This window comes from Pipistrellus hanaki, assembly GCF_964339955.1.
Source record: "Pipistrellus hanaki genome assembly, chromosome: 1".
Taxonomy (NCBI): Eukaryota; Metazoa; Chordata; class Mammalia; order Chiroptera; family Vespertilionidae; genus Pipistrellus; species Pipistrellus hanaki.
This window is the reverse complement of record NC_140503.1, coordinates 69,464,684-69,483,376: the sequence shown is the minus strand read 5'-3', so window position 1 is coordinate 69,483,376 and position 18,693 is coordinate 69,464,684. Positions and strand designations below refer to the sequence as shown.

General features: G+C 36.4%; 2 protein-coding genes across 2 annotated transcripts in view; one reads left to right on the top strand and one right to left on the bottom strand.

The window, feature by feature from the left end:
* Positions 1 to 1,168: 1,168 nt before the first annotated feature.
* On the top strand, positions 1,169 to 2,081 carry LOC311620424 (olfactory receptor 4K1-like; the record flags this gene model as incomplete). The annotated part of the gene is given in 2 exon segments (XM_084879817.1): positions 1,169 to 1,696; positions 1,698 to 2,081. Coding segments are annotated over 2 exon segments (912 nt in total).
* Positions 2,082 to 4,268: 2,187 nt separating this feature from the next.
* The window catches only part of LOC311610811 (olfactory receptor 4F3/4F16/4F29), a gene marked incomplete at both ends in the record, with an annotated part of 49,154 nt that continues 34,729 nt past the window's right edge, over positions 4,269 to 18,693 (bottom strand). Inside the window, one exon of the mRNA XM_084862329.1 lies at positions 4,269 to 5,123. Coding sequence (XP_084718455.1) covers positions 4,269 to 5,123 — 855 coding nt within the window. The remainder of the gene's footprint in view (positions 5,124 to 18,693) is intronic.

The window sequence follows — 18,693 nt, the reverse complement described above, 5'->3', positions numbered from 1 at the left end:
ACACCAGATTCTGTATTCTGTAGTCCTTGATAATGTCTAGCAAAATAAGGCTTTCAAAGATAATTGAGAGTTTGATGTTCAAGATTCAACTTCAGGATTCAGCTGTGGTGGAGGTGTACTTTAGGCTTTGAGTAATTTCTTGCAGGTTACAAAAGCTTTAAATTTTTTGAACAAAGGATATTTCTCCCAAATGCTTATGATTTATCCTTTCTTATGCCTATAACATTCATTCTTTAACCTTCTCCTTGATTTATCTGCTCTTCTACTTAGTTAACTCTGTGAAAAATTTTCATCTATTTGGCAAGACTAGTATTAATATCTCTTTTTTAACTTATTGACTGGTGTGTTTAAGCATTAATAAAAAATCATTAACCTTCAGTCATGTGCTAAATATTATTTCAATTTTTCAAATTTACTTACAAAAACTATTTTTCTACCATATATTCACTACACAAAATGCCATTTAAAAAAAAAAGTTATTTTGTCTCAGGTCCATAGTATTGAATTGATTATAATCCTTTATTCAAAACATATTCTCACCATTTTTTCCATGACTGTTTTGTATTTGTCTATTTACTACAAAGTTTATATCTATGAACACATGACCTAATACAAGATCTAAACAATTGATAATAACATACAACTGCTGTGTGTTCATCCTCATGCTGACCCTCAGCTTTCCCACATTTGAGGCCACTTACATTTTAGTATCTTCTCTTTTTGTGCATAGTTTTATCATTTATACAGTTCCTGCAAAGTACACTGTTATTTTTCTATTGCTTTTTACCTTATTAAAATTATGCTGAATGGATCTGCTTTGGATTTTCCCCCTTTATTATTATATCTTACTAAGATATAACTATATCAGTACATATAATTGTATTTTATTTGTCACAATAATATTGCATTGTCCTGCCTATGGGTATTATTGTATTATAAATTTATCCTTATATACATATGCAAGAGATTATCTTGGGTATTTAAATGGAATGAAAGGGCGAGGTCGTAGAATGTGTGAATGTTGAAGTATACAAGATAAGGCCCAAAGTGATTATATCAGTATACCCTCCCTATTAATAATATATAAAAGATCATCTTCTCCTAATTCACATACTGTTTACTCAAAAAATGAATTTCATGTTTTTTCTTCAGATGAATTTAAAACAAAATGGAAGAAGTTAACCAGTCTGTGGTGTCCGAGTTTATTATCCTTGGGCTATGTAACTCATGGGAGCTCCAGGCCTTCCTCCTAATGATATTTTCTTCACTTTATTTGATCACCATTTTAGGCAACATCTTCATTGTGCTCCTAATTATCACCGACCTTCATCTCCACTCCCCCATTTACTTCCTGTTAGCCAATCTTTCATTCATTGATTTCTGCCTTTCCTCAGTCACCACCCCTAAAATGATCACAGACTTTCTCAAGGAAAACAAGACCATCTCCTTTGGAGGCTGCATGTGTCAGATTTTCTTTGTACATTTCTTTGGAGGGGGTGAGATGGCGCTGCTTGTGTCAATGGCCTACGACCGTTATGTGGCCATCTGTAAGCCACTTCATTACTCCAGCATCATGAACAGGCGCATGTGCATCCTGTTAGTGATGACCTCATGGACCGTTGGCTTTGTGCATTCAGTAAGCCAAATAGCTATGATTATAAAGCTCCCCTTCTGTGGACCCAGGGAATTGGATAGCTTTTTTTTGTGATATTCCATTGGTAATAAAGCTAGCCTGCATGGATACCTATGTTCTAGAAATGTTGATAAATGCTGACAGTGGGGTGCTGGCAACCATCTGCTTCATACAGTTGCTGATATCTTACTCTTATATTCTGTTTACTGTCTGCCTTCACTCTAAGGATGGAGCATCCAAGGCTCTCTCCACCTGTACTGCCCATATCACAGTGGTGGTGCTGTTCTTTGGGCCTTCCATCTTCATCTATCTGTGGCCTCTCAGCATCACCTGGGTGGACAAGTTTCTTGCTGTATTTTATGTGGTCATTACACCTCTCCTAAATCCAGCTATTTACACTCTAAGAAACAAAGAAATTAGAAATGCCATTAAGAGACTAAGACGTTAGCATGTGGATTTCTGCGATATTTCGGGGTCTTACGTTATCAGAATGTCCATTGTAAGCTCCCTAAATTAGCCACTCTTGTCCTGTAATGTGGGACTGGGAAAGATTCCCCAATTCATACATGGAAATCAGATTTATTTCCAGATGTGAGTTTTACATAATTCTCTTATAGTTCACAATCATTTATTGATCATTGAATGCAAAATAATTTGGGAAATTTGGCCAGTATAACTATGATTTTGGTTGTGCCCAATTGAAGTTGATAACATTATTATTGTTGGTGTTGCTAATTCAACACCCACCACAAATCTTGAAATTCTTTATTATGCTAAGCATTTTCTTAAGCAAGGAATTTCACATAGATCTCTAATTTCTTTTAATATGTCAGTGCATTGAATATTGCTATCTTTATTTTTAATGGATAAATTTGTTTCTCAATTAGTTAACATTCTAACTACCTAACTATCTGAAAAGATGGTATAAAGGTAATCATTATTCATTTTGTATCACACTCAGAAAAAAAAATTGAATTATAACTATAATCTGAAGGGAATGCTATTCCCTCAACTTCATGTTTTAGCAATTTGTGAAAAGTATGTAATTGTCTGTGGAAGATATACATTAAATAGAATGATTGGTATACTAACCTTTGAGTATTTTGCTACTTCTCTTTCTATTTATAAATGGATGAAAGGGCTTAATATCTATACCAACAAAATCAGAGAGAGGGGAATGTTATAAAAGTTAGAATAAACTATTGTTTAAGTCACTGTAGTGTTCAGGTGGCCTGTAAGCAACTAGATTATGTGCAATATTCATGAATTGCTCTTTATTACATATAACAAAACTTTTAAGAATTCTTCCTATACATGTTCACATCCCCTCATTTAAAATTCATGGAACCAGATGTATTTCAAATTTCATATTGCTTTTTAGAGATAACATGGTCCTGCTAACTTAGAGTCTAAAGCATAGACCCTTAAAAAACAATCACTATTTCTGCGCGCGCGCGCGTGCGCACACACACACACACACACACACACACACACACACACACACACCACGGTGTCCCCAAAAATTTATACACACTTTAACAGCTGACAGCTCAATTTTGAGAAACAGAAATTACTTTAATAAATACTTCCTTTCCAATTATTCAATGTGTGTGTATACCTTTCTTGCAGACATTCTATATTTATCTGCTCTGATTTTTAAATTTTTCTAATTTCTGTACATCAGTTGAGATAATTCCTATTAACTTGTCTGAATCTATTGACCCATTCTTCTGCTGTGTCCAGTCATTTTTTTTAAGCTTACTTAAATTCATAATTTCATATGTTTCCTTTTCAGTTATAAAATATCGCTTGGTCCTTTCGTAAAACCTCTCACACACATTTTTTATGTTTCAGAAAAATATATAAATTTGATTATTCATATTCTGGGTTTGATTCAGAGGACAGTTGCACATTTCATAGTTTCCTCAAAAGTTTGAATATATTAGCTCTAAGTTAATTCACTTGAATCCAGGAAGGCTGATGTCTCAAGTCATACTTTCAGCAGATTCTAAGTCTGTCATCTATGCTTTAAAAAAAAAAAAAAAAAAATATATATATATATATATATATATATATATATATATATATATATATATGTATGTATGTATATGTATATATGTATATATGTATATATGTATATATATGTGTGTGTATATATATATATATATATATATATATATATATATAATTGATTTTACACAGAGAGGAATTGAGAGGGATAGAGAGTTAAAAACGTCGATGAGAGAGAAACATCGACCAGCTGCCTCTTGCACACCCCCTTCTGAGGATGTGCCCGCAACCAAGGTACATGCCCTTGCCCGGAATCGAACCTGGGACCTTTCAGTCTGCAGGCCGACGCTCTATCCACTGAGCCAAACCAGTCTCGGCCATCTATGCTTTTTCCTTAACTTCCCATAAACATTTTCTGGGACTTTAATTTAGTTGCCAAACAAGTTGTTTAAAAAACAGATGTTGTGATGATTGAATGTAACCCCATCATAAATTATCTATTTAAATATTATAGAGTGGTACCTTTGGAAAAAAATAGCCCCAAATTTTAGATAGTTATTTAAGCATTTGTATTACTTGACGTTGCTTGAAAATTTACAAGGTAGTTTATGCTCATGTGAGTTATTTAGGAGATCTTCCTCAAACTCAGGAGTTGACTAATTAGTCTCCTCATTGCCATCTTCATATCCTTGTTCCTCAATGTGTAGATAATGGGATTCAGAATGGGTGTAATCAGAAAGTCCAAAATGGGAAGAAACTTATTCACTGCCACTGTGGGCAATGGCCATATGTAAACAAAGATGCATGGTCCAAAGAACAAAACCACCACAGTGAAGTGAGCTGAGAGAGTAGAAAGGGCCTTAGACACACCACCTAAAGAGTGTTTCCATGCAGTGACCAGGATGAAGATGTAGGAGATGATCAACAAGATTAAGGTAGCCAAGGAAATAAACCCAGTGTTGCCAGTAACGATGGATTCCATTCTGTAGGTGTCTGTGCAAGCAAGTTTGATAAACCAAGGAAGGTCACAGTAAAAGCTATCTATCTCATTAGGCCCACACAAAGGCAAATGAGCAACAAACGCTATCTGGACCCCTGAGTGAATGAGGCCTATAACCCAAGCACCAGAAAGAGTCAAAATGCACATCAGTGGGCTCATGACAGTCAGGTAGTGGAGGGGCTTACATATGGCCACATATCTATCAAAGGCCATGGCAATGAGCAGCACCATCTCAGATCCCCCCAGAATGTGAAGGACAAACATCTGGATGACACATCCCCGGAAGGATATAGTGTTGTGCCCAGAGTACAAATCAGATATCATCTTAGGAACTGCTAAAGTTGAAAGACAGAAATCAATCACTGAGAGGTTGGCTAAAAGGAAGTACATGGGAGAATGTAAATGATAGTCCAAAGTCACTGTAAGCACAACAAGGAGGTTTCCTAGAACGATTGTTACATAAGACACCGTAGAGAAGGCCAGGAGGAAATGCTGCATTGGTCTATAGGTAGAAAGTCCCAGGAACACAAATTGAGACACTTCAGAATAATTTGCTTTATTCATTGACCCTGTGTTACCTGAAAAACAAAAACAAATAAAAATAATTATAAAAGAATGCACCAGAGATATCGAAAGAAGCAGTTGTTACTGGGTTTTAAATTCTGATATTAAAAGAGAAATCTTGCCGAGACTGGTTTGGCTCAGTGGTAGAGCGTCGGTCTGCGGACTGAAAGGTCCCAGGTTCGATTCCAGTTAAGGACATGTATCTTGGTTGCGGGCACATCCCCGGTAGGGGGTGTGCAAGAGGCAGCTGGTCAATGTTTCTCTCTCATTGACATTTCTAGCTCTCATCTCTCTCCCTTCCTCTCTGTAAAAAGTCAATAAGATATATATTTTTTTTAAAAAGAGAAATCTTCACTACTCATCACAAAAATCCTTTGAAAAGTCTTACGATAGTTTATTAATTTAACATGTATTCACTGAGCAACTATCAGGAAGGCCTCCTAGGTACTTGCATTGTGCCACATTCTGGAATAAAATAAACACCCTATCTTTCTGTAGTTTGTAGTCTAGTTGTGAAGCTAGACATTAAATAACTAATTGTATAGCTAGATGATATTAATAACTTCAAGTAATGCAAATGCTTAAATAATTACATAAAATTTGGGGTTTTTTTTTTTTGAAAGGCACCACTTTATAATATTTAGAATAGATAATTTATTATGAGGTTACATTCAATTATCACAGTATCTCTTTTGTAATGTCTAGCAACTGAATTAAAGTCCCCAAACTTATTTGGTACTAACTTAAAGGTAGTAACTTATTTGAAACACACACACACACACACACACACACACAAAAGGCTATGCAAACTATAAGTTAAATAAGTGAAGAATGATAGGAAGAGTGATCTATCCAGGGGAAAGGCCATGGGAAATATTATGAAACATGAAGAAACAGATCAATTTGGAATAAATAAATAAAAGACCTATAAGGGTCTGATCAAATTGGAATCAAATAGGGTGTGTAAACAATTTGGTCTATATCTTGGAAGTGATAGAAAGCAATTAAGGCAGAATGATGAAATAATCATATTAGTGCTTTAAAAAGTTTAGAGTAACTGTAAAATGAAGAATGTAATAGAGAGATCAGAGGAAAGGGTGAAAGACCAATTGGAAGACTGTCAAAGGATCATATTAAATCAGTACAGAAAGAATAAACTTGTCAATAAATGGTGTTGGCACAACTTATCAAACTTGGAAAAAATAGGTTGAATAGTAACTTGGAAAAAATAGGCTGAATAGCTACAATAGTAACTAAAGTAAATTTTAATGGATCTTACATAATAAAAGCTTGCAAAAAAATAGGTTGAATAGGTACAATAGCAACTAAAGTAAATTTTAATGGATCCTACATAATAAAAGGCTAATATGCAAATAGACTGAACAGTGGAGCAACAGGTTGCTATGGCATGCACTGACCACCAGAGGGCAGACGCTCAATGAAGGAGTTGCCCCCTGGTGATCAATGCACTCCCACGGAGGAGCACTGCTCAGCTAGAGGCTGGGCTCACATGGTGAACGCAGCACTAAGGATGTCAGTCAGACATCCACCAAGGGCTCCCAGACTGCAAGAGGGTGCAGGCCAGGTTGAGGCCCCCATCCCCCACCCCCACCCCTGAGTGCATGAATTTCATGCATCAGGCCTCTAGTATTTAAATAAAAATAAAATAAATAGGAAATATGAACTTATTTTTAGATACTCCTTTGTATGAGAAGACTCTTTCTAAGCATATCCTAACATGTGTAAACCATGTATGAAAACACTGACATTTCCAGATTCAAAATTTAAATCTTCTGTCAAAACCAGTTTGGCTCAGTGGTAGAGCATTGGTCTGCCGGCTAAAAGGTCCCGGGTTCGATTCCGGTCAAGGGCATGTACCTTGGTTGCGGGCACATCCCCGGTAGGGGGTGTGCAAGAGGCAGCTGGTTGATGTTTCTCTCTCATTGACGTTTCTAGCTCTCTCTCTCCTTTCCTCTCTGTAAAAAATCAATAAAAATATATTTTAAAAAAATTTAAATCTTCTATATTAATTTTTAAAAGAAAAAATTAAAGGTGGGAAAATGGTTGTTAAATATAATGATAAGCCAAATTTAAAATGAACAAACACAAAGACTTGGATCAAATAAGAAATCTAAATAGTCAATGTCTAAAGAACAGAGTCACTATTAAAGAAATGTAAATAAATAAAACAATATAGAATTACTATATTGAGTTAAAAATTAATAATATGAGTGAGGCTGTGAGGAAAGAGACTCTCTCATACTATAGGATTCAGAGTACACATATCATACCACTTCTTTAGAACACAATTTGAAAATATATATCAATATTTAAAACTTCCCTTATGACTAGAGTCCTATTAAATAAGTTTTTCTTAAGGTATACCAACAATGAGCTAAAATATTTAGCTATTAGGACAAATGTTATATAATTATTTATAAAAAGGAAAAATTTGAATAATACCTAAATTAAATTAATGAAGAACTGTTACAATAATACATTCAACTGGGAAATACACATAACCTTAAATGTAGAAACTAGAGGCTTATTGCACAAAAATGCATGCAATAGGCCTTCCTCCCCTGGCTGATGCAACCAGTTTCCTCCAGCACCCAGGACCCAGGCCTTCACTCTGGCAGCAGCAGAGAAGCCAAACCTCTTCAGTCTTCAGCATATGCAAATTAACCTACCCTCTTTGTTGGGTTAATTTGCATACTCATTGCTGATTAGCTGGTGGGCGTCATGGAGGCACAGTCAATTTGCATATTTCTCTTTTATTATTGTAGATCCTTACGTATGATTAGTGAGAGTGAGAATTAGTAAGGCTTATTAGAATTTAAAACGTTTAAATCTATGCAATAACACTAAAGGGCTCCTAACACTAAAAAAGGGTTAAATTCATGGAGGAAATATTATAAGCCAAAGGAAATTCCACATTTTAATTACATGGTGTTGATATATATTTTCACATGTTCAGCATTCTATTTTTCTATAACAATAGCAAATAGTTATAAATAACCAAATTATAAATGAATTCGAAATTTTAAATCAAATTATATGTAGCTATATCATCAGCTATTATGTAGCTATTAAAAATAATAATAGTTCTACATAACAGAGACCTAATTGTGAAAAATATCACTTTAGTATAATTCTGTGCGTATACTCATGAAAACATCTTAAAAGCCTAACTTTTGCCTGGCCGGTGTGGCTCAGTGGTTGAGTGTCAACCTATGAACCAGAAGGTCACAGTTAGATTCCAGGTCAGGGCATATGCCCAGGTTGCAGGCTCGATCCCCAATAGGGTTGTGCAGGAGGCACCCGATCAATGATTCTTTCTCATAATTTTTGTTTCTATCTCTCTCTCCCTCTGCCATCCTCTCTGAAATCAATTTTAAAAATTAAAATGATCAACTTTTAAGAATTATTAACATAGTAAAATGTGATTGATTATACATGATTTGAACTTCTTCCTAAAATCTTTATTTCTGCATTTTAGATACCTTTTACAAATAATCAACACTTGTTAATAAAGATTATGGATCTTTTAAAATACAAATGTGAAAATTTGAGATGTTACAGCATGTTAAATGAAGGCAGCACAAATAGTAAAGTGAAATGAAATTTTACTAGTAAATGATTAACTCTTCTCATCAAAAACCAAAAAACTATTAGTATAGCAGTTCTCTATACTGCTATATAGAGGTCCCTCTTAAATTTTAACCTCTATATCTTTAACACCATCTTTTCCAAGAGGGGTGTGTGTGTGTGTGTGTGTGTGTGTGTGTGTGTGTAGAGACTAGGAGAAAAAGAGGAAAGGGGAGAGAAGTGACAGGATAAAAACAGGGGAAAATAAAAATAAGCCATTCAGAGAGTAAAGGAAAAAGAAGGCAGTCTCCATGAGAGTTGCAGTCCTACTTCAACTCCTTCAATGAGTTTGCTCCTTCCCAAAGTTTAGACTCCTTCAAAGAGGTGATTATCCTCTGTCTATTTCTAACCTCACATCTAGATTTTTACTACTCCCACAAAATATCATTCAATTTTCTTAAACTGCTTGGATAAACATGTTTTTGTTAAATGTTAGCTTGTTTGTGTGCCTGCAAACTGAACTGAATGCTTTTAGTTCTGCTGTTTCTCACCTCTAAATACAATCCATGCGTCACTTCCTCAAGTAGAGCTTCCTCTTTCTTCCAACTGCCATTTACTTTATTCCTTTATTTCCTCATGTTAAGGTGTACAAGCATAATAATTATGATGCTACTTTATAATTTGACCATCTGTATGTCACTCCTAACATATCTTTGAGTTCTCTAAAGATAGATAGTATCTCACTAACAAATTCTGGTCCATAGTAAGTGCCCACCCTCTCGGGGGCTCACCTTTAGCCCTCAGCCCACCAGGCTCAGTCCTCAGCCCACCAGTCTCTCCAAATACCCCATTGTGGCTGGACCAACCGAGGACCAGCGTGCCTGGGCCTCTCCTCTTTCCCAGCTGCTGGGGAGGGAAGATGGGGGCTTCCCCCTCATCACATCTGAGGCTGTTCCTACATCCCCTTGAGTATCCCAGAATACTCACTGTAAGTAAAATATGGTACACTGGGTAGTTCAGAGATCATAATAGTCTGGCCACTCAGTGTATATTAGAGGCCCAGTGCATGAATTCGTGCATAAGTGGGGTCCGGCCAGCCTGGCCAGGTGGAGAGGACATGGAAGTTTGGCCGGCCTGCCTGCTAGTCAAACTCCTGGTTGAGGGGGCAATTTTCATATTAGCCTTTTATTATATAGGATAAACACTGAGTGGCCAGATTACTAGGCATTCAGAGATCATAATAATCTGGCCACTCAGTGTATGTATGTAATCTACAATAATAAACAAAATAAACTAATAAATAAAAATAGGATAGGCTCATAGATACAGAGAACAGATGCACAGCTGTCAAGGGGAGGGAGTTGGGGGACGGGGTTAAAAAGGTGAAGGGATTAAGCAAACACACATGCACACACAAACACAGATAAAGGTATGGTGATTGCCAGAGAGAAGGAAGAGGCTTCATCTAGTGCCATTTTCCACAGAATAACATGCATAAGCAAGTTAGAAAAGATAGCCCTAACAAGTGTAAAGTCCTGTTGGAACCCACGTGCTAAGGAGGCTGATGCCCTCAGGGTTATTGTCTAAATTTATGTCATTGTGAGGATGGGATATACAGGAAGTGGAGCTGGTTCCTGACAGTCTCTCCAGATACCCCACTGTCTAGGCAAGTTCTGCTTTATTGGCTAAATATATTTCTAAATATTTATGTCTTAACTATTTCTTAGGAAACACACTACATTATGTTTTAAATTCCTCCATAATTTTAACTCCTTTTGTCCATTCATCTCTGAAACATATCAGTTCACGGAACTTCCCAGACTTCACTACACTCCTCACTGTAGCTCGGAGCTACTTTACTTGATTCTAATGAATCTTTCAATTCTCATTATATGAATCAGGAGATAGAAATGGCAATAACAGCAGAAGCTCTTTGACTGTTGTTGGCAACACACAAGCAATACATGGTGATATTCCTCAGTCACTATCAACATACTAAGTACTTCCCTTCATCTTTTAAACTATATCAGGAACTGTGGATTTATTTTCCATGTCCTTCTGTTAATAAATACAATTATCTCAGTGCATACTTATCTTGTAAGTCATTTATACTGATGCTTATTTCAACATGTGAGAATTGTCTCTCTCCAATAAAAAAATAGTCAAAAAGTAAATAGGAAGGATCACTATTTTACAATATTCATTACTTCTTTTCTACTAATCTTAATCAGTTCAAAGTGATCAAATGTTTATACACAACCTTTTCTATTTCATTCCTTAGATGAGCCTTCCCTTTGTTATTAGGCCTTTATCTTTTTAATACAGGATAGAAATAATTGAAATAAATATGATACTTTTCAACTTTGCACTACCCCCAAATTTTTTTAATTAACTTTGGCATGCTTATATTAATTGATATTTATGGCATCTAACCAAATAAAGCAGTCTCCTGGAAAATTATTTTTTAATGTCAGTTTACATATTATTTTAAATTCCCTCCTCCAAATACTTTGAAGTATTGTCAGTTATATTATTAGGGATTTTTATCTGATGACTTTATTTTAACTAAACTCTATGACCTACCTAATAATACCCAAATATTTTTTCGTGCTCTTAAAGTAATAGTATAAGTATTAATAAGTGTTTATCAATATGTCTAATGTCTGTCCAAAGGGGAAAAAGTCAAAGTATGAAAAATCTATAGTAAATATGCATATTGAATTTAGGGTTTGGGCCAGAGGAAACAAACCCTAAAAGTTTCTATTCATTCCTCTCATTAATTCTATGAGAACAGGGGGGAATGAAGCACAATATTACAATGATCACAGTGTGATCTTGGCAGAGGAAGAAGAATCACAGAGAACTGCTCTCATTTCTGTCTTCTCTACATTCCCCTACTGATTCTATTCTCGCTAGTGTTGACTGTGTCCAACAAGATTCTGTGACCGACCTTCTACAAACCAATTCCTCTGTGAAAGTATAGATACTTCTCTAATAATTTTGAATCCACTAATTTGTGAACTTTAAATTACTTTCTCTACACCTGAATGTCGAAACTTCTAAGGTACTAAATATGATTAACTCATCTAAAAAGTATATTTCTATCAAAAGAAATTCATGCGATAACATATTTAATTACCTTAGGAGTATTCACTAAACCCAAAATGATAAAATATTACCCCACTTCACTCCTTCCCCACTTCTATAGTGCTCCTCGAAAAAACATGAGTGCCAGTATACCTCAACAGTCACACTTGGATTTTCCTATAGTTTTAAGAACAATATAATAGCATGTATGAAGTAAAAAAAAAAAATCATATTTCTATACAATACACTTCAATAGACATAAACAACCAATAAAGCATGGAAAACAGAAGGGGGGAAAACAGCTCTCTACTTTACCAGTTTTTAAAAACCATCTAGGCACATCCAAAACAGTGCACCTAATAATCAGCTGTCTCATCCTTCTTGGAATATGTTATAATCCAGACACAAAATCTTCCCATAAATTGGGGCATAAACTGGATATATAGAACCACCCATGTAGCCTGAAGCAAGTTTTGTTTCTCTCCTACTAAACATTAGCACCTAGGAGGTATTTAATGTTTGTTGAATCTAAAAAGTGAGATAAAATCCTTATAATTCTGGAATTTCAGCAGACTGCCAACTTTAGTTTATCTTATTCACTTACCTGACCACAAAAAGAAGAAGAAAGATATCAGAAAGCAATATCTTTTGATATGCCTGTATGATTTCTTAGATCTTTCCATTTTGCTGCCCTGTGCTTACTTCGGGGACATAACTAGAGTAAGAGCTACTTCATCAACTCTCAATGATCACCTGATTCTTTGATGACCTAACAGTTCTCAATCCATTCATCTTGGGAATTTAGCCTTGGAATCCCCATGGCCTGAAGAAAGAGGGAATATTAAAAGTTTGATACTGAATTAAATTAAAGGAAAACAAAATAATATTTGTGCAACCTAGCAGACCTGAGGAATCCTTTAAAGAAGAATCAATATTTCCTGGTATTGGAATGTCTACAAGTTACATTTAAAACTGATATCAGTGAACAGAGGATAGTTATTAACTATTGAATAAGTATGGTTTAGAATTCTGTTGTGAAGCATATTCACAATGAAAAGGCTTAAGTGAGAAAGTTCACTTGAATTTTCATTTCTTTAAATATATTTTATTGATTTCAGAGAGGAAGGGAGAAGAAAGAGAGATAGAAACATCAATGATGAGAGAGAATTATTGATTGGCTGCCTTCTGCACGTCTCCTACTGGGGATCAAGCCTGCAACCTGGGCATGTGCTCTTGACCAGATTCAAACCCGGGACCCTTTGGTCCCAGGCTGACACTCTACCCACTAAGCCAAACCAGCCAGGATGAATTTCCATTTTAATGAAGCTAAGTCTCAGGTAAAATAAGTAACTTGACTAGCGCCACTCTGCTTATTGCAGAGTGAAGATTCAAATCCAGATCTGTCTGACTTTCAAGACCATGTAATTAACTGTACTGTACTGTACTGTACTGTACTGTCTCCTTTCCCTGTCATTGTTATAGCACATGAACAGGGGTTCACAGGTTTATGTAGTTCTTAAATTTCATAATCAATATGACAACTATTTTATATCACATAGTAAGGCAATGAGGAAAAAAGAGCAGTTTTTTAAATTAATAAGTTAAAAAATGATAACTTACAACTCAGCCTATGTGGTTCAGTGGCTGAGTGTCAACCTATGAACCAAGAGGTCATGGTTCAAATCCATGTCAGGGCACATGCCTGGGTTGCAGGTTCAATTCCCAATCAATCAATTACTGTCATCTTTAATGTTTCTATCTCTCCCTCTCTCTCTGAAATCAATAAAATCATTTTTTTTTTATGGTAACTGGAGAAACCAAGATGGCAGCATAGGTAACCACCTAACTGCAGCCTCACACAACAACTTCAAAAAATACAACTAAAATATAAAGTGGACATTATCCAGAACTACAGGAAAGTGGACTGACTGGAAATTCTACAATGAGAAGGAAAGAGAAAACCAGAAGGAAAATCAGAGGAGCTGTAAAAGCCTAAGGTACGGAGACACGTTGCAAGCGCGGAGAGGATGGAGCTAGAGAGGAGGGGCAGCTGAGTGCCTGGCTGGCGTTCCCTAGTGGGAAAGAGATAAAAGCTCTGGACTGTGCTGAACCCCAATTCCGACACCACTGAACCCCAGTTATGAGCTAGACCCTTGGGCCCCAGGCTCATACAGAGGGAATCTGGGCTGTAAGGCGGAGCAGCGAAAGGCAGAGCCCCTGAGTCGCGCACATTTCACGCAGAGGACAGACTGTTGATTGAGCTGCTGGATTATCCTAGCAGGAAGGAGACATAAGCTCTGGATTGCTCTTAACCCCACTTCCAACTGCACTGAACCCAGTTGCAGGCTTGTTGGGGAGAGACTAGACTGTCTGGTAGCAGGCGAAACTCGAGGGCACCTTTCTCACAGAAGTGCTTGCAGCGAGTACCAAAGGACACTGAGGAACACTGAGACTCAGGAATCACATAGGGCAGGACTAACCGGAAGCCAAGGCTGTAGGCTCCACCCTGAAACTCCGCCCCATCCAAGCTGAGCACAGAGGCTCTTGCAGTTTTCCAAGTCTAGTAGAATAAGGCTGTCTCTTGGCATAGATACAGCTGATCCTCCCACCCTACCAACTCAGGGAAGCAGCGAAAATGCTGAGACAAGGAAACAGATCTCAAACGAAAGAAATGGAGGACAAAAGCGACTGGATATAGAGTTCAAAACCACACTTATAAGGTTTTTCAAGAATCTCCTAGAAAAGGCCAATAAAATAAATAAGACCTATGAAGATATGAAAAGGGATCAACTAGAAATAATAAAGGATCAACTAGAAATAAAGAATACATTCTCTGAAAAAAAAAATATTATACGGAGTCCTAAAAACAGAATGGAAGATTGCAAGAATCAAGTCAAAGATTTGGAACACAAAGAGTCAGAGGACACTCCTCCGCAGAAGCAAGAAGACAAGAGAATCCAGAAAGTTGAAGATAGTGTAAGAAACCTCTAGGACATCTTCAAGCGAACGAACATCAGAATTATGAGGGTCCCAGAAGATGACAGAGAGCAAGATACCGAAAACATGTCGAAACCAGTTTAGCTCAGTGGTAGAGCGTCGAAAGGTCCCAGGTTCGATTCCAGTCAAGGGCATGTACATTGGTTGGGGGCACATCACCGGTAAGGGGTGTGCAAGAGGCAGTTGGTCGATGTTTCTCTCTCATCGACATTTCTAGCTCTCTATCCCTCTCTCCTCCTCTCTGTAAAAAAATCAATAAAATATATTTAAAAAAAAAAAAAAAGATACCTAAAACATATTGAAAGAAATAGTAACAGAAAACTTCCCCCACCTGGTGAAAGAAATAGACTTACAAGTCCAGGAAGCACACAGAACCCCAAACAAAAGGAATCCAAAGAGGACCACACCAAGACACATCATAATTAAAATTCCAAGAGCAAAAGACAAAGAGAGAATATTAAAAGCAGCAAGAGTAAAGCAGGTAGTTACCTATAAAGGAGCACCCATACGATTGTCAGCTGATTTCTCAACAGAAACCATGCAGGCCAGACGGGAATGGCAAAAAATAATCAAGGTGATGAACAACAAGAACTGACAGCCAAAAATACTCTACCCAGCAAAGCTATCACTCAGAATGGAAGGCCAGATAAAGAGCTTCACAAAAAAAAAGTTAAAGGAGTTCATCACCGCCAAACCAGAATTATATGAATTGCTGAAGGGGGTTCTTTAGGAAGGGGAAGAAGATAAAGATAAAAATTATGAACAACAAATATGTGACTATCAACAAGTGAATCCAAAAACCAAGGGAATTAAAAAATCTGATGAACAATATTAACAGTTGAATATAATAGAATCAGAGGTATGGAAGGGGAGTGGACTGATGATTCTCAGGGAAAAGAGGAGTGGGGGGTGTGGAAAGAGACTGAACAGTGATAGAAATACTGGGCAAGGAAGACCTGGAAAAGCAGGAAGGTAAGAAAATCATGAATGTATAGCTGTATGGGTTTTCAAAAATTAAAATGGGCAACCAATACCCAAGAAAATAAACAGAACATTACTAGCTACCCAGAAAAACTTTATTGCATCATAAAAGTGTTTATTGTTCTTCAAGTTTCAGAAAATTCATATACTTCCTCAAACTCTCCTATAAACCAGCATCCTTTCCCAGAATACATCTCTCACTGGTCTTGCACTTAATCGCTATAGGCTTTTGCCAAAACCAGTTTGGCTCAATGGATAGAGCCTCGGTTTGGTGACTGAAAGTGGTCCTGGGTTCGATTCTGGTCAAGGGCATGTACCTTGGTTGCGGGCATATCCCCAGTAGGGGGTGTGCAAGAGGCAGCTGATCGATGACTCTCTCTCATCGATGTTTCTAACTATCTCTCTCCCTTCCTCTCTGTACAAAATCAATAAAAAATATTTTTTTAAAAAAAATAGCTGTAGGCTTTTAAAGTCACTTACCCTCTTTTTGCCTATTTTTTTTTATTATAAATGGATCTAAGTGATATGATGATTATATGTTACTAGAGGCCCATTGCATGAAGAGATTAGTGCAATAGGCTTTCCTTCCCTTGGCTTCCAGCACTGGTTTTCCTCTGGCACCCAGGACCCAGGCTTTCCCTGCAGCCAGAGTCTGCCTTCTTCGTCTTTACTGCAGACTCCAGAGTCCACAGTCTTGTCTTCACTGTGACACTCCATTCCTGTAGATCCCTTCTTGCCCCCGTCCCCCCATCCTCCTCATAGCAGGCATCCTGCCCTGTCTGACCTCTCATGCCTGGAGCAGCTGGGTGGCCACCATCTTTGGTCTTCTAATTTGCATACTCATTCTGATTGGCTGTGGGCATAGCAGAGGTACTATCAATTTACATGTTTGTCTATTATTATGTAAGATGGTGCCTCAAAAGTGCACTGTAGCACCCAAACAAGTGAATAAGCATTGAATCTTTATGTTCTCAGACTGAGATGGTTATGAACTTGAGATTCAGAGCACAGAATTGTTAATAGAACAAATAAATTTATTTAAATGTTTTTCAAATCTAAAAATTAACAAGATAAGCAGAAGTTCTGGGAGGAGAAAATGAGATAATTGAAGATGAAGGAGACTAATAGGGAAAGTAAAGGTTAAGAGAAAAGAAAGAAATGAGCATTTAATAATAGTCTTTCACATTTAATTCATTTAAAATTTAAACTGAAAACAAACAAAACAAAGAAAGATAAAGAAAAAACTCTAGTAAAAAAAACACTCATCACTATTGATAGGAACAGCAATGGAAGGATGCACTCACTAGCACTCACTATAAGAATGATAGTTGTTACCTCCAAGAATAAAAGAGCTTGCAAGAGAACACATGAAGGGGCCTTTAATATTTGTTCCAAATACATATAATTAATTGTTTGAAATTTTATTAATTAGACTTTATTAATATATTACTTTTTAATAAAGCAGTGAATTTAAAAATATCTCATTCAGCAATGAAGACAGGAGACAAGCAAAGAGAGGATGCCAATAGAGGCTGTGCTAATTGGTATCCTACCACTGTGTACAGCTGGGCTGCCCTCTAAGAAAATGTATATAGTCTATGAATTATAGTTGTATAAAGACAACTTGAAAGATAAGAAAGTCACATATTTTTGTATTGGTGCAGCTCTGGGGCATTAAGTTCATGCAAGTTTCAAGCTGCTGAACATAATGAGTTGAGCACTTTTGATATCCAAAGAAGTCCTCAGGTGAAAGTCTCTGGAGCTCAATATTATCAAGAGGTCAGTTCTTCCAAATTGAGCTATTGATTCAACTCAATCCCAACAAGGTATTTTAAGGATATTGACAAAATGGTTCTTTTGTTTATACTGAGAGGCAAAAGAATCAGAATAGACAAAACAATATTGAAAGAAAAGAGCAAACTTGGAGGATTGGTATTACGTGGCTTCAAGACTTACTATATAGCTATAATAATCCAGACAGTTTATTATTGGGAAAATATTAAAAATAGGCAAATAGTTCAATGGAGCAGAATTGAGGGCCTCTAGAGAGACCCAAAAAAATGTGGTAAAGTGATTTTACAAGGTAGCAAGACAATACAATGGAGCAAAAATAATCTTTTCAACAAATGATATTGGAACAACTGGACATCCATAGGCAAGTGAATCTAGATATAGATCTTAGACTCTTCATAAAAGTTAACTCAAAATCAATCATAGACCTAAATGTAAAGTGAAAAGCTGCAAAGCTCCTAGAAGATAACATAGGAAAAAAACTTAGATGATCTTGGTATGGTGATGTCTTTTAGATATAATACCAAAAATGTGATCTAAGAAATAAATAATTGATAAGCTGGACTTTATTAAAATTAAACAGTCTGCTCTGCAAAACATCAAGAGAATAAGAAGACAAGCCACAAACTAGGAGAAAATATTTGCAAAAGACCAATCAGAAAAATGTCTCTTATTCAAAATATACAAAGAAATCTTAAAACTCAACAATATGAAAATAAGCAGTTGATTTTAAAAGGGCTAAACAGACAATAGTATGTTAGTTATCATAGGGGAAAGGTTACAGGGTGATAATGAAGCCATTTTTAATGCAAAAAGGCAAGTCAAATAAGGGGGTCAAATATATGGTGATGGAAGAACACTTAACTACGGGTGGTAGGCACACAATGCAATATACAGATGAATTATCATAGAATTGTACACTTGAAACCCATGTAATTTTATTAACCAATGTCAAACCAATACATATAATGAAGAAGAACACAAGACCCAGATCCAGTTTAAATCTTGGATACAATTCTCACAAATAACTTTTGTGAATCCT